The sequence below is a fragment of the Perissodus microlepis genome, chromosome 20 (genome assembly GCF_051167445.1).
Source record: "Perissodus microlepis isolate ML-2025 ecotype Zambia chromosome 20, ASM5116744v1, whole genome shotgun sequence".
Classification (NCBI taxonomy): domain Eukaryota; kingdom Metazoa; phylum Chordata; class Actinopteri; order Cichliformes; family Cichlidae; genus Perissodus; species Perissodus microlepis.
The window spans coordinates 33,719,373-33,733,637 of record NC_140480.1 but is presented as its reverse complement, the minus strand read 5'-3'; the positions used below and the strand labels follow the sequence as shown (position 1 = coordinate 33,733,637).

The 14,265-nt window shown below is 40.1% G+C and overlaps 1 protein-coding gene across 1 annotated transcript; it reads left to right on the top strand.

Annotated features, from left to right (window-relative positions):
- On the top strand, nucleotides 1-8,979 carry LOC146365009 (G-protein coupled receptor 37-like 1). Its single transcript, XM_084917277.1, has 4 exons — nucleotides 1-1,374; nucleotides 3,706-4,014; nucleotides 4,542-4,910; nucleotides 5,134-8,979. The coding sequence occupies exons 1-4, from the start codon at nucleotides 667-669 to the stop codon at nucleotides 5,305-5,307; spliced, it is 1,560 nt and encodes a 519-aa protein (XP_084773403.1). The 5' UTR covers nucleotides 1-666; the 3' UTR covers nucleotides 5,308-8,979.
- The last annotated feature ends 5,286 nt before the right edge of the window (nucleotides 8,980-14,265 follow it).

Genomic DNA, 14,265 nt, shown 5'->3' with positions numbered 1-14,265 from the left:
TTGTTTGTATGCTTGTGTGTCCCGACAAAGGCTCCATCCAGCCGTGCTGCAGAGGGCTGCTCGTTCCCAGAGATCCTCAGAGCTCCAGGACGCCCAGTCTCTGCGCTGCCTGCAGCCAAGACACAGCAGCCCAGACACGGACACACACCCTGCTGCTGCCCCCACCATCCCGCTTCTCCTGGAGCCTCAACACCTGTTTGGATTATTAATGGATGGGAAAAACAGAGGGAAGTTTTAAAGTGAGTAAATTGGGGGTGTTTGCAGTTTGAAGAGAAGAGATAACAGAGGACCCCTCTATCCTGGACCTCAAACTTGTAGAAAAACTGACTGGCTATCTTCAGAAACAGGCTTTTTCTATAACTGGAAATATTTTTAAACTGGGCAGAGTCTTATGAAACAATTTCAAAGTAATCTTAGCATTTCTTTTTAGTTGATTTTTGACCCCGTCCCCCCACACGCAATTTTATGGATTTCTGGACTTGCTCAATCTAATTGAAATTTATTGGAAACTTTTCCAACATACAAATTGTTGTTTTCAGTGGATTGGAAATTTCTGGGAACATTTCTGGATTTTTACTGAATTATTTACAGATTTCGTAGCAACAGGTAGTCCTGAACTCTTCTGGTTTGAGTTTAAAAGGAAACTGTCATATTAAGTTTTGCATCATGGCTCTGTCAGTCGGTCTGTGGCTGTGTCTGTATCTGTTGCTGCTGCTTACTGATGCAAAGAGTGTTGGGCAACATGACGGGCAGCACAGCAATAATGATAAACCTTCCTCCCCTGTCGAACCAAAGCCCCTTTGGATTGGCAAACCGGTCAAAACCCAGGATGAATCTTACGTCCTTGACAAGAGCCTCCCCCAAACTGAGGTGCTGGACCTGGACCTTGACCGTAACCGCCGCCAAGCCCGTGGTGCGGATGAGGAGGAGCAACAGTCCACCTTTGGTGATTCCTTTGAAAATGAATGGGTTACAGCGCCTCAAGTTACTGAGTTCAGCAATAAAACGACTACAGTGGCAGGAAACGTGGTTCATGAAGATGATAACCTCCACACAAACAGCTCCAACACTGACCATGATGCTCCAGGACTTTTCAACCCCTTTTACCCCCTGATGGAGGGCTCATATGCAGCCTACGCCATCCTGTTCCTGGCCGGCCTGGTGCTGGCAGTGGGCGTAGTAGGAAACATGGCAGTCATGTGCATTGTCTGGAACAACTATTACATGAGGTCAGCCTGGAACTACCTACTGGCCAGCATGGCATTTTGGGACTTCCTGGTTCTGGTTCTGTGCCTTCCTGTGGTGGTCCTCAACCAGCTATCCCATAGGAGGATCCTAGGTGACATCACCTGTCGCATGGTGCCTTATATGGAGGTGGGTGTGGCTTATGTTAAAAAAGCAGGAAGTCAGTGTAATGACATAATTTGTTTTTCTTTTTTTTGTCCTATGAAGTCTTAAAGGAGTATACATCTGCTGTTGGACAGCAGGCTGTATAAATACAAATGTGAAGCAGAAATTTTATCCAAACTGCTGATGTAGAAAACATCAGCAGATCCAAAGATTAAGATTCCCTTTACAACTACTTGTGTAAAATGACAACAAATATAAAAAAAACTTTCCAAAATTACAGGTATGTGCTAGTTCTGTAATAATCATTATAATAGCGGCAACTGACCTCAATTTTATTATTTTACATTTCTAATCTTAATGAGACTAACAGCTGTAGATAGTATTAAAGAAGAAATGATGATTAATTCAATTCAATTTAATTTATCCAGCGCCAAATCACAACAACAGTCACCTCAAGGCGCTTTATATTGTAAGGTAGACCCTACAATAATATATACAGAGAAAAAAACCCAACAATCATATGAGCCCCTATGAGCACTTTGGCGACAGTGGGAAGGAAAAACTCCCTTTAAACAGGAAGAAACCTCCAGCAGAACCACGCTCAGAGAGGGGCGGGGCCATCTGCTGCGACTGGTTGGGGTGAAAAAAGGAAGACAGGACAAAGACATGCTGTGGAAGAGAGACAGAGATTAATAACAAGTATGATGCAATGCAGAGAGGTCTATTAACACATAATGAGTGAGAAAGGTGACTGGAAAGGAAAAACTCAATGCATCATGGGAATCCCCCGGCAGCCTACGTCTATTGCAGCATAACTAAGGGAGGATTCAGGGTCACCTGGTCCAGCCCTAACTATATGCTTTAGCAAAAAGGAAAGTTTGAAGCCTAATCTTAAAAGTAGAGATAGTGTCTGTCTCCTGAATCCAAACTGGAAGCTGGTTCCACAGAAGAGGGGCCTGAAAACTGAAGGCTCTGCCTCCCATTCTACTTTTAAATACTCTGGGAACAACAAGTAGGCCTGCAGTGTGAGAGCGAAGTGCTCTAATAGGGTGATATGGTACTACAAGGTCATTCAGATAAGATGGGGCCGGATTATTTAAGACCTTGTATGTGATTCATGTTTTTATGTTATTTTGTTACTGATTGTCCAAAATGTAAGTCTGTTAGTAGATTATTTTACTGGCAGCTTTATTAATGATTTGTTAATTAAAGATGGTGCTGCAGGACAGCCACACTGAAATGTGCTCGCTGGCTCTTTGAAATACCCAAACAACTGCATATTACATATATTACACTACTAGAGTATCAGTTTTTTGGTCCATCACACAGAAAATGGTTGGAATGGTCATAGGAAACAGTGTGGTTAAGATTTGCTCTACAACTTCCTGCTACAGCTTGCAGTTAAACAAAAAAAAACTTGGAGATGAAAATGTGTTTGTATGATTAAGTGCCTTCCTATGGCCGACACTGCCGGCTCTCTGTCCATCGTCTATAGAATCAAGCAGCTTTGGAGGTACTGATTGCTGTTGTAGGTACACTCATTGTTCAAATCTATGCTACTCACATCACAGAGGCACAGAGATGCCATTGAGTTTCCATCTGACACTCACATTTACATCTATGGGCAGTTTAAAATCACCAATTGACCCCAATAACTGCATGTCTTTGGACTGTGGGAGGAAGCCAGAGTACCCGAAGAGAACCACCGCAAACACGGGGAGAACATGCAAACTACACACAGATATATGAACTGTTAATATATTATGATATATTAACAGTATAACATTAATAAAAAAGACTATTTTGTATAGAAGCATATGGGAAAACAATCCCCAGCTGTCTTACATTTTGACCTCAGTAAACATTTTCCATATGACTTCCAGGGTGACTAAATAAAACAGAATACTGATGCTGTTCATTATGATCAGTGTTAGATTTAGAAGAGATGATCTGTTGGTTATGCTCCATGACAAGTCATTAGCCACTGAGCATGCATTGTCCTCTGTTTCAACATTAGGCCCAGTTAGCTTGTTTGCAAAGCACCAGGATGGAGACAATCAAAACGCTCAGCTTGAGGCTTCATAGCCTATTGGTGATGTCATAGTAACCATGCCTCTCATCATATATATTTATGATATGGACTTGAACATGTGACATACTGAATCTTTTTCATCAGGTGAGCTACGTGAGATAAGGTAATAGACTGATTTCAGAAATAGCAACATGAACTCAATAAAAGAGGATTTAGCAGTTTTACTGTAAACTGTTTAACTTTTACTTTTTGGCACAGTTTCCTTCTCTGATGAGAATGGCCACATTGACTTACTGCTGTTGTTACCCTCCTCTTCCCTGCAGGTTGTGTCTCTGGGCATCACCTCCTTCACTTTGTGTGCTCTGGGTATCGATCGCTTCCACGCTGCCACCTCGTCCTCCCAGCCAAAGGCTCGGCGGGTGGAGCGCTGTCGCTCAGTGCTGATGAAGATGGTGCTGGTGTGGCTCTCAGCTCTGCTGCTGTCCAGCCCTGAAATCTTCCTATGGCAGCTCAGCCAGGCCGTGTCTCCATCCACCGGCCGGCTGGTCGACTCTTGCACCATCACGCCCTCCTCTCCTCTGTCCCTCTACCTGCCTGATTCCCTTCACTCCCTGCTGCTCAGGTATCACCAGGTGAGACCAAAGCAGACGTACGCACTGAACTGACCAACACATAGTATCCGCGTGTTGATTAGGTGACATGGAACATGTAAATCTGGACCTAGATCTTATATAATGGTGCTTCTCCCTTTAACTGGTGGCCGTCCACATGTTGTGTGCACTAGCACTGAAGAAATGGACACCAATTGGACACCGTCAAAAGAGCACCAGTAGGAGCTCAAATGAAAGTAAAAAACATGAAGCATTTCTGTTTGTTTCCTGGTTTATTGAATTAATGAGTAAGGATTTAGTAAGGATCATGGGTTTGTCTCAGAGGAGTAGCTTCAGCCATCACACAGGTTGGCTCAGAGGTCATAAATGAAACCACAATCAGTTTTCTGTCCAGAACATTTTAGGTAAAAGCAGTAAGATCTGAGTTCCTGAAAGGCCTATTTAGCTGTGGAGAAAAGCTGTTGTGGCTTTTTTTTGCCCAGACAAAACCAGAATGTTCCCAAAGTTCTCCTCTTTCAGCTTTTACTGTTTTAACCTCTGTGCTTCAGGGTCGTATGTGGTGGTGTTTTGGCTGCTACTTCTGCCTCCCTGTCCTCTTCACCATCCTTTGCCAAATGGCCACCCGGAATGTCAGCAGCGACTCCAGCGCCACCCAAAAGCAGCGTAACCTCGACGAACGCTCCAACCAGAAGCGTCAACAACACCAAACCTTGGAGCGACAGCTGAACTGCACTCTACTAGCTCTAGCTGTTGTGTATGGCGTGTGTGCTCTCCCCGAGCATGTCTGCAACATCACGCTGGCCTACACGCACATCACCATCTCCGAAGACACTGCCACCATGCTGGTGCTGTTACATCACTTCCTGTTGTTCTTCAAGTCATCAGTGACGCCGGTGCTGCTGCTGTGCCTGTGTAAGGTAGGTTGCCACCGAGCTATAAGGTGTCTTCAGGAAGACGTCTGTCCAACTGAAGCCTTTTTCCAAGCAGAGAATTCACCACCTGCTGCCCATTACCCATTTAGAGAAATGGCAGATGGGTTGAAAAGGTTGAATTCATTGCATATTGGTCCACTGGAGTATTGTGTTTGATTTTGTACGTATAGTTGTCACTTACCAAAGCTGTGCATCGTCTGCATTTCAGGCTCTTGGCCAAGCCTTTATGGACTGCTGCTGCTGCTGCTGTCAGGAGTGTCAGCCAACCGGAGCCCAAGGCTCTCCAGGACCTCCCCAGGTCAAACTCAAGGGGGCCAATGAGACGTCCATCTTCTTTGATAAGGCTAAAGACACGTCAGCCATTTTGTCCATCTCTAGCTAGAGCAACAAGTCTGTCTCTGACTGTAGATCATCTCTTCTTCTCTTAGTTTTTCCTCCTTTGCTCCTTTCTACAACATTACCTGTATACCCATCGTCTCCTTCTACACGTTCTTTCCATTTTTCCCTATTTTCTTCTACCGGAATATCGTTTGTATGATACTCCCATGTGGACTCAGAGTTACCCCCTTCAGCTTCCTGTCAGTGCAGGAAGTAATGTTTAATCTGTAGCAAGATTAGAAGAAGATGGTGTACTTGCACAACCAGTTGTTATAAATGCAGGAGCCTGTTTCAGGACTCTGAAAGAACTCATCTCTCTGGCCTCCTGCTGCACAATATATGGAAATGTCTCGAAAGTCTTCCTTGGTTACGCTCCTTAGATCGATGCTGTGAGGCTCGAGTTCGTTGTGTTTTTTTGGAACATTAATTTAAACTCATTTATATACAACATTAGTTTGGTGCAAAGCATAGAAGTTTCCTGCTGTGATAAGAGGTGAACTCTATAGAGGGCTGAGCATAAATTTGAAATTAGTATGACATTTTAATATAAACATTTGATCTGCTTAAATATAAAATGAAAAACTTCTGGAACTGATTGAACTGAAACATTTCATTGACACAGACCAGCCCGAAACAGCTTCACATTAGTTAAACAAATGTTGCTGTTGAGGCAGAAATAATCCTGTGAAATCCTTTCCTGTAAAATGGGATACAAGTTATCCTGGTCACTGCAGGATGTACACTTTACTTTTTCTTTATCAACAGTTTCTGGCTATGAACTAGTTTGTGTTTGCATGTTAGTTTCTCCAGTGGAAAAATAATGCTAATGTACAGAGGGTTAACTTTAGCTTCCCAAATTTAATTTAGAGTGCACTCACACCTGCACTTTTTAATTCAGTTAAATCTGATTCTCAATATGAATTATCTGGGTGTGACTACAGTGATGAACAAACACAACAAGGACCTTTACAGGTGGTTTTACTCTGGTCCCAAACAAACTTTGGAACAGTTCGTTTATGGGTGGGATGATGAGCTGCTCATATTCACATAATTTTGCTCTTTGTGTACAGAGTAAGTGTTTAAAAATGCTTTTAGAAATGTTTGAACAATTCAACCAAAAGTAAATAAGTTTAGACCTTAAAACTATTTTTCTTTGAAAACCAGAAAATTCCAAGAACTTTGATGGAAATCAATGGAAATTCCTAAAAGTTGACAACAAACATTTACCATTTATCTTGAGAGTTTTTGCTTCTACATTTTTGCATCATCTACAATTTAAAGAAAGGGTTCGGGTTAGATTATTTCTGCCTCCAGTGCAGTGCTGCCTTTCAGCAATGTTTGCAGCATCTGTTCAGCAACAACCAGGGAAGAATTTTATTGAACTGTGCAGCTCATATATGCATAATATGCACTTGTGGAAGGAAAATCAGGATGTGTTTAAAGTTATTTCTATGGGTTCTGTTTTTGGGAAAGGATGTGGTGCTTCGTGAGGCCACAAACCCATCCTGAAGCAATAAGATGAAGAAAGTGGTGAAACGGGGACGGGAGGATATCTGAAGAGTTTTTGAACAGGACTCTCACCCTCTCAATACTGAGGTGCTCTGTTTGTACAGGAGGTTCTACTGTGTAGTTTTAAGAGATGTAATCTGTATTTAACACAGTGCTTTCACTCAGACCGTCAATCTCAAACAACTAGAACAAAAGAAGAAAGAGAACCATGAATGTAGCTTATTTTTAATGCTAGATGTGTAACTAATTACATATTTGTATGGCAGGAAATGAGTTATTAGTTTTTTGTATGTCACAAGAATGCATTTGTAATATTTGATGTCACCATGATGAATTTCTGACCATTGGCTCAGCAGATGGTGCCTTATTGTTTCCCTGCCCAGAGCCCTGACTGTAAAAGCCCTTTTCCACTAATACCCAGTCGACTCGACTCGGTTTTTGGTTATTTTCCATTACAATTGGGTACTCCCTAGTGTGCGTAGGGTCTGTATAGCAATGCGGTCAAACGTCCCGTGATGACACTTGGATGTGAAACAAACAGGGTGTTGGGGCGATGGTATACCTGCTGCTCAGTTTAAAAGTTGTTGTCAGACTCCGGGACCACGGTGTTGTTTTCTGTGGAGCCATTTCCCTCGTTGCTGGGTTTCAAAAATGGCAGTTTTGATTTTCGTGAATGAGTCACTCTCATGACTCACTGAGTGACGGCATTGACTAGCCAATTGGTGGGGTACAGTCTGTTGACATCACGTTTTTTGGATTGGACTTGGAACGGCAGCCAAGTAGATACTAAAAAATACCTGGTACCTGTTAATACCACACGCCAGGGGAAACCCTAAACACCGAGTTAAACTGAACCGAGCAGATCCGTCCTAGTGGAAAAGGGCTCTAAGTGTCTGAAACAACAAAGTGCCAGTAAAAACTAGTCATACTAACTTTGCAAAATGTTGACTGCCTTATTTTAAGATTTGCAGAACAGCCTTTAAACAAGTGCTTTTTAGTCACTATTTCAAATCTGCAAATTAAACCTGGAGGGGAAAAAAAAGATCTGCTCTGCTACAACTCAAAATTGTTGACACCGATGATGTTGATCAAGTTGACTTTGTGGTAACAAGGTCTAATATGTGGTAAAAAGATGTTACTACACATTTGATATGGAAGAAACTCTGACAAGACCGAAATTACCATGGCCGCACAGATGAGTTGGCGAGTCATTGAAACCTTGTAGGAAGAAGTATAAAAAAGTATACTACAATCTGCTTGGGTCTAAATGACGTAGAGTTGTCTTCAGATACAGAGTGGGAGAAGCTCTACATGCCTACCACTTTTTGTCTGTGATTTCATGGACTCATGTGTCCATGTCTGTAACAGAGTATAACTCCATCTGTGGAGTGCAGCTAGGCAGGTGGTGATAATGTTTTGACTCCTCAGTAGTATGACTGCTACTGGATTGGTACCAAAACTATGTTACAAAGAGTTTCGAACTCTACATTTAAATTGCTAAAAGCTGACAGTTTGTTTCAATACCTCGGTCCAAGCTCTGGAATTTGATATTTGGTGCCATAATTTTGTGTTATCTGTTCGAACAGAAGAGAAATGTGGATGAACATTAGAAACAAAGGTAGAAACTGTTGCACCACATCAAAAATTGAAATGATAAAGTGAGATAAAGTGAAAGATTAAATACCATTTATACTTCTTTTTGGTCTTTTCCCATGTCGTTGTGCTACTGATGAGCAGTTGTTGGAGTCGTGTTTTTTTGATAAATGAAAAAGAAAGTTTTGGATTCACCAAGGGTTGGCTAAGCAATGAGAGGATGATGAAATTCAGCTGCATCCAGGAGTTTAAACTTTACCGTGGTCGTTTCAAGAAATTATTTTAGTTGTTTGTACTTTATGTTTGTTAGAGAGAATCTAAATCTACACTTAGTTTGTACTTGTGATGCCATAAAATGGAGACTGGAATCCTTTCAAAAAATAAAATCACAATAAGCAACTTTACCAATAGAAACTCACAGGTTTGCTTCCTGCAGCCACCTGCATGTAAATTAGAATTTCTTCTGGAAATTTCTCTGTATCATTGCAGGGTCTTTAACTTACAATATAAAGCTCCTTGAGGTGACTGTTGTCGTGATTTGGTGTTATATAAATAAAACTGAATTGAAAAATTCCTCAAGTCTGTTTCATGAATCTGTAAAATACAACTTTACCAAGAGGGCTAACCAACAGCAGGCGGAACAACAGTTATGCTACAAGAGTTTATCTCTCACAGTTTGTTTGAACTTTTGAATCCGTGCAGCTGGAAAGCAAAGTCTGGTAATTTAGCCAGTGCTTTTTAAATATGTCACACTATAGGAAACAGACTAAAACACCACCTGGTGGGTGCTGCAGGTTTCTTTTTGGAGTGACAGTACCACCACTTGTTCTTTCATAGACTCATTCTTCATGTTGCAAAAATAAATGTGATTTTCCATATTGACTTCAGTTCATTTGACATAATATATCTAACCAAAACCACAAAAATGTCAACTTTAAACTGCTGTAGATTGTGTTTTATATTATACAAGGTTTGCTGTCCCGTAAACTCAATAAGATGAGGCATAGAGCAATTAAATGAGTGTGAACACACTGGAGAAACTGTAAGATCTGGGAACAAGTGGAAAGACAACATTACTGCCGACAGGGCAACAAAGCTTTTAAAACAGGACTTTACAAACTACAAATGTACTGTTCTTCCCCTGCTGTATGTCTCTTATAGTTGCAGGACCTTCCTGAGAAGGTCCTGCAACTATAAGGTCCTGAGAACTACAACTACAAGGTCCTGAGAACTACAACTATAAGGTCCTGAGAAGATTAAAAAGAGAGAGGTAGTTTCCAGAGCCTCGTCCAGCAGCTGAAAATCCATCAGTTGTCAGAAAGACTGTTTGAGGTCCTTCTCACTTCCCTTTTTAACCGTGTCCTTTTTGTTGCAACATGCTGTTGGTTCCACATACCCTGACTGGTCGAGGTGTTTTTTTGTGATGCTAAATTTCAGAAACATCAACTTACATGTAATATTCACAGGTCTGTTGAAGATCACGGCTGTAGAATTCTTAAATTTAGCGCTCAGTCAGTGAACCTGTTTTTCATTCTTGTTGGGATTCAACAGCTGTTTTAAAATTTCAACACTGAAAAAACTCAAGTCCTTCTAAGTTTAGGATTTTCTTTTAACTAAACATTAAAATTTATACAATGTGAAGCAAATAAAAGCAACAAATCCCATATATGCACTGGAACAGCCAAATAATCAAGTAAAAAGTGAAATGACTCATCACTTTAGCTCAAATTAGTAATACATTTATGTATGTGTCAAATCATTTATGCATTCTTTGATTGGTTTTCATAGAAAATCTTCGTATTTTGGTAAATATAAATTAATGAAACAGGTATTTAAAGGTCCTAATTGTAGCTTCTTGGTTCCTCTCTGAGTTCTTGGTTTGAGGATCTCATTAAAGCTTTTAAAGCATTTGTCCAACATGCTGTTTTAAATGGAGTACAGGGATCCTCTCTCTGAGAAGAGTCTAATAGTGAGGAGGATTTTCCTTCAGCAGAGCCGCTGCTGCTCTGCATGTCAATGACCTCACTACTGTCCTGTCTCCATGGGATACAAGCCCAAATTCTCCCTCACACACACACACACGCACACACACACACACACACACACACACACACACACACACACACACACACACAGTTCTGTTAATCTCGAAACTCAAACTTTTGTAATCTGTGTGAGCGTCTTTCCTGCCCTGTCTTTGCCTGGTTGCTCCGAGCAACCAATGAAGGTTATTTAAAAATGTAAACGTCCTGTAGACGGACAAACGGACACGAAGACGGAGGATAAACCCCCCCAAAATAGGCTATATGTAAGGACACACATCATCCATAGTCATCTAATCAACCCAACTGATGGATTATCACCACCAATTAATTATTTTCATTACAAAAGAAGCTGTCATTTTTCAAATATATTTTGTTTTTTCAAAGCTTCTTAAAGTTGGATTAAATATTGGCTGTGAACTCTATTTAATATGTAAAGGGGGAATGCTTCTAAAAAATAACAGTTCATCACATGTATGTGTAAATTACAAAACTGTCGATTAGGATCGTAAGCACCCAATCCAGCTTTCTGAGTCAGGACTGGACCAATATCTGATCCAATAAAAAAGAGACTTGAGGTGCTGAACTATATGTAATTTGGTATGTTTATGTAATTTGAGCGCCTCTAAAATCTGCTTATGAATCGTGGATGAAAGAGTGGAACGGGTTGGAGAAACAGTGAGAGTGAGAGAGAGAGACTGAGTCAGAGTTGGAGGAACAGAGTGTTTCAGGAGGCTGGAGATGTTGTTCTCATTAGCAGTGATGAGAGCTCGCCCCTGTGATCCAAACTGGTGAACAAACCGCCTCTGTTCACTAATGAACGCACACACAGGGGCGACTAGACCTCCATTGGTCATGCGAAAGTGTCACTGGGACAGACTGGATGGGAACCAACTACTGGCTGCAGTTGCATAACAGGAAGGTCACAGGTTCGAGCCCCACATCAGTAGTCGAGGTTGGTGCGTGTTTACTGCTACATTTCTAAATGCAGTTTATAACCTCTTTTTCTTTTATATGATTAAACTAAAGTTTGGGATTTCATGACTGTAACGTCATGTTCACAGTTTTAGTTGTGTAATAACTTTTCTATTTAGCAGCACAATGAAGAACAAGCCGAGACAATAATACTCTTACATGTGTATTATGATTAGCCTGCCAACAGTTTAATAACTGTTATTATTTTTCAAAGAAAGCACAGAAAAAAAACAAACTAGGATTAGCAGTAAAATGTAAAGATTATATCATTATAAATAATACATCTTTGGGTTTGGGAAGAATTAACACCAGAAAACATAAATAAATAAATACGAGTGGAAAAGAATATCTGAGACTTTTTTTTTTAAACATTTAATGACATTAGCACCCATCCAACCACCAGGGACAAATACCGATTTCTGCACATCTTCATGAGGTAATCTGGTTTTTGATCATAAATAATTTTTTTTTTGCCAATGCTTATTTTGTCTTTGTATTATGTGTCATACTAGTAATGCTAACAATTACTATGATCATTTATTATTTCCAAGGTGCTTGAGAAGGTTGTTAATTGATTACTTAGAGACTAATCAGCTCATTCATCCAATGCAGTTCGGTTTTAGATCAAAATTTTCCACAGAAATGGCAAATTGCAATTTTGTTGAAAAAATTAAGTGTAATTTGGATAATGGTAATGTTGTGGGTGCAGTGTTCCTTGACCTAAAAAAGGCTTTTGACACTGTCAGCCATGACATACTTCTTTCCGAGTTGATAAAATTTGACTTTTCAAAGCAGGCAGTTGATTGGTTTGAGTCCCATCTTCACAAAAGAGAACAGTGTGTGAGGATTGATAAAGAAAAGTCGTCCATGTTGGAAAACAGAATGGGTTTTCCCCAAGGATCTGTTCTTGTCCTATTGCTGTTCAGTTTGTTTATAAATGGTTTGCCTGCCAGTTGTCCAAAAGCTAGAAGAAATAAAGAAGGTCAAAGATTTTGAGTTTTTAGGAATAATCTTAGATTCACATCTTAAATTTGACAAGCATGTAAAGGCAAACGATTTCTAAGACGGTCAAGGCTAATCTGAATTGTTTTAAGTTAATTCGGCACTATATACCCACTTCAGCAGCTCAGTTATTTATGCATTCCATGATATTTTCTCATTTTTCATATTGTATGACAGTTTGGACCCAAGCAGCACCATCTACACGTCAGCCTGTGATGTCCTTATATAACCAATCTTTAAAAATAATGGATAAAAAATCTGTTGGCATCACTGTCACATTTTAAAGAATAACTATAATCTACTTAGTTTTAATCATTTGTGTTTTCTTAAATTAGTTTTTAAATGTATAAATAGGATGGCCCAGGAGTGTCTCAATAGATACATCCAGAGACAAGATAGTAATCGTATTACTAGGAGTAAGGTGAACGGCAACTGCAAGATATCATATCGCAGATCTACATTTGGTCAGTCAGCATTTTCCATAAAGGCCTGCCATCGGTGGAACACACTTCCAACTGAAATCAAATTGATTACAGACATCAGATCCTTTACATTGAAGGTTAAAGTCTGGTTAAAGGGAAATCATTTTTAATTTTATTTTAATTTATTGTCTATTAATTGTAATTATATTTATGATGTATTTTGGTTTTATGAAAATGTATGTTTTATTGTAAAATGTATCTATTTTGATTGTAAGCCCAACAAAGGACAATTGTTGAAAATTAGCAATAGCTATAAACTTATGTGCGTTACATCAGTTTCATGTTTTGTACTTGGACTATGTTAAACTGCACTGTCCCTTTAAAATAAATGAATTCAAATTCAAACTGCTTTAAACACAGATCCTAAGGATAAAACTCATTGGGAGACCTTGACCCCACAAATCATGTCAACACACCCAACTTTACAGTGTTAAAAAACTTTGGCTAGTTTCCTTCTTTATAACAACTGTGGGAGGTTTCCTGTATCACACTCATCTGGATGATGGCGTCAGGAATTACTTCTCTTTGGTTGCCAGATGTTGAGATGGGGAGTTTTAGCAGATCAGTGTCTGCTGGGCTCAGCTCCACCAAACTGGACCTCTCAACTGTGCTAGCACTGTTGGGGCCTTTTGCACGCATGCACGCATGCACGCACGCACGCACATGGTACTTTATATCTTAATGTTTAGTCTTCTAATCCAAAAACAAAGGCTCCCATTAGCTTGGCCACATTTACTTTAAATGAATCCAAACCAAAACAACAAAATTCATCACTCCATTGAAGGCGTCTAATTTCCTGTGCTGGAAGACATCTTGTGGTGTCAGAAAAGATGCTACTGTGTTTCGTGAGCATAAAATCATTTACAAAGTAAAAAACTAAGCAGATGTTTGACACTAGTAACGCAGGGTTAAAAATGGTCCAAAGCATTATTAAAACCTGGAAGGATGGCAGTGAACCATCACATGCCAGAATCTTCAGTAAACATGATCACTTAAACGTTTGAGGAAAATCAGATGATAACAAATCAACACTAGAACTCACAGCTCTGTTCCAAAGTGAAAATAAAAGCATTTTCACACATAACGTGACAAAGAATGGCTAATGATAAAAAAAAAAAAATGGCTTCGACTTGTCAGGAAGCATAAAGACTGAACTCTGGAGTAATTCAGAAGGGTCACCAGGTCTGATGATTTACTCTCTTCCAGAGTGATGGGCATCCTTGGATAAGAAGAAGAAACACTGATGAAGTGATGCATCTATCACAGCTAGTAAGATATCAGTTTTTTTACACAGTGACTGGCCACCAGTCAACAGAGTAACCGTAACCCTGCTGACAATCTTTGAGACGCGCTGGAGAA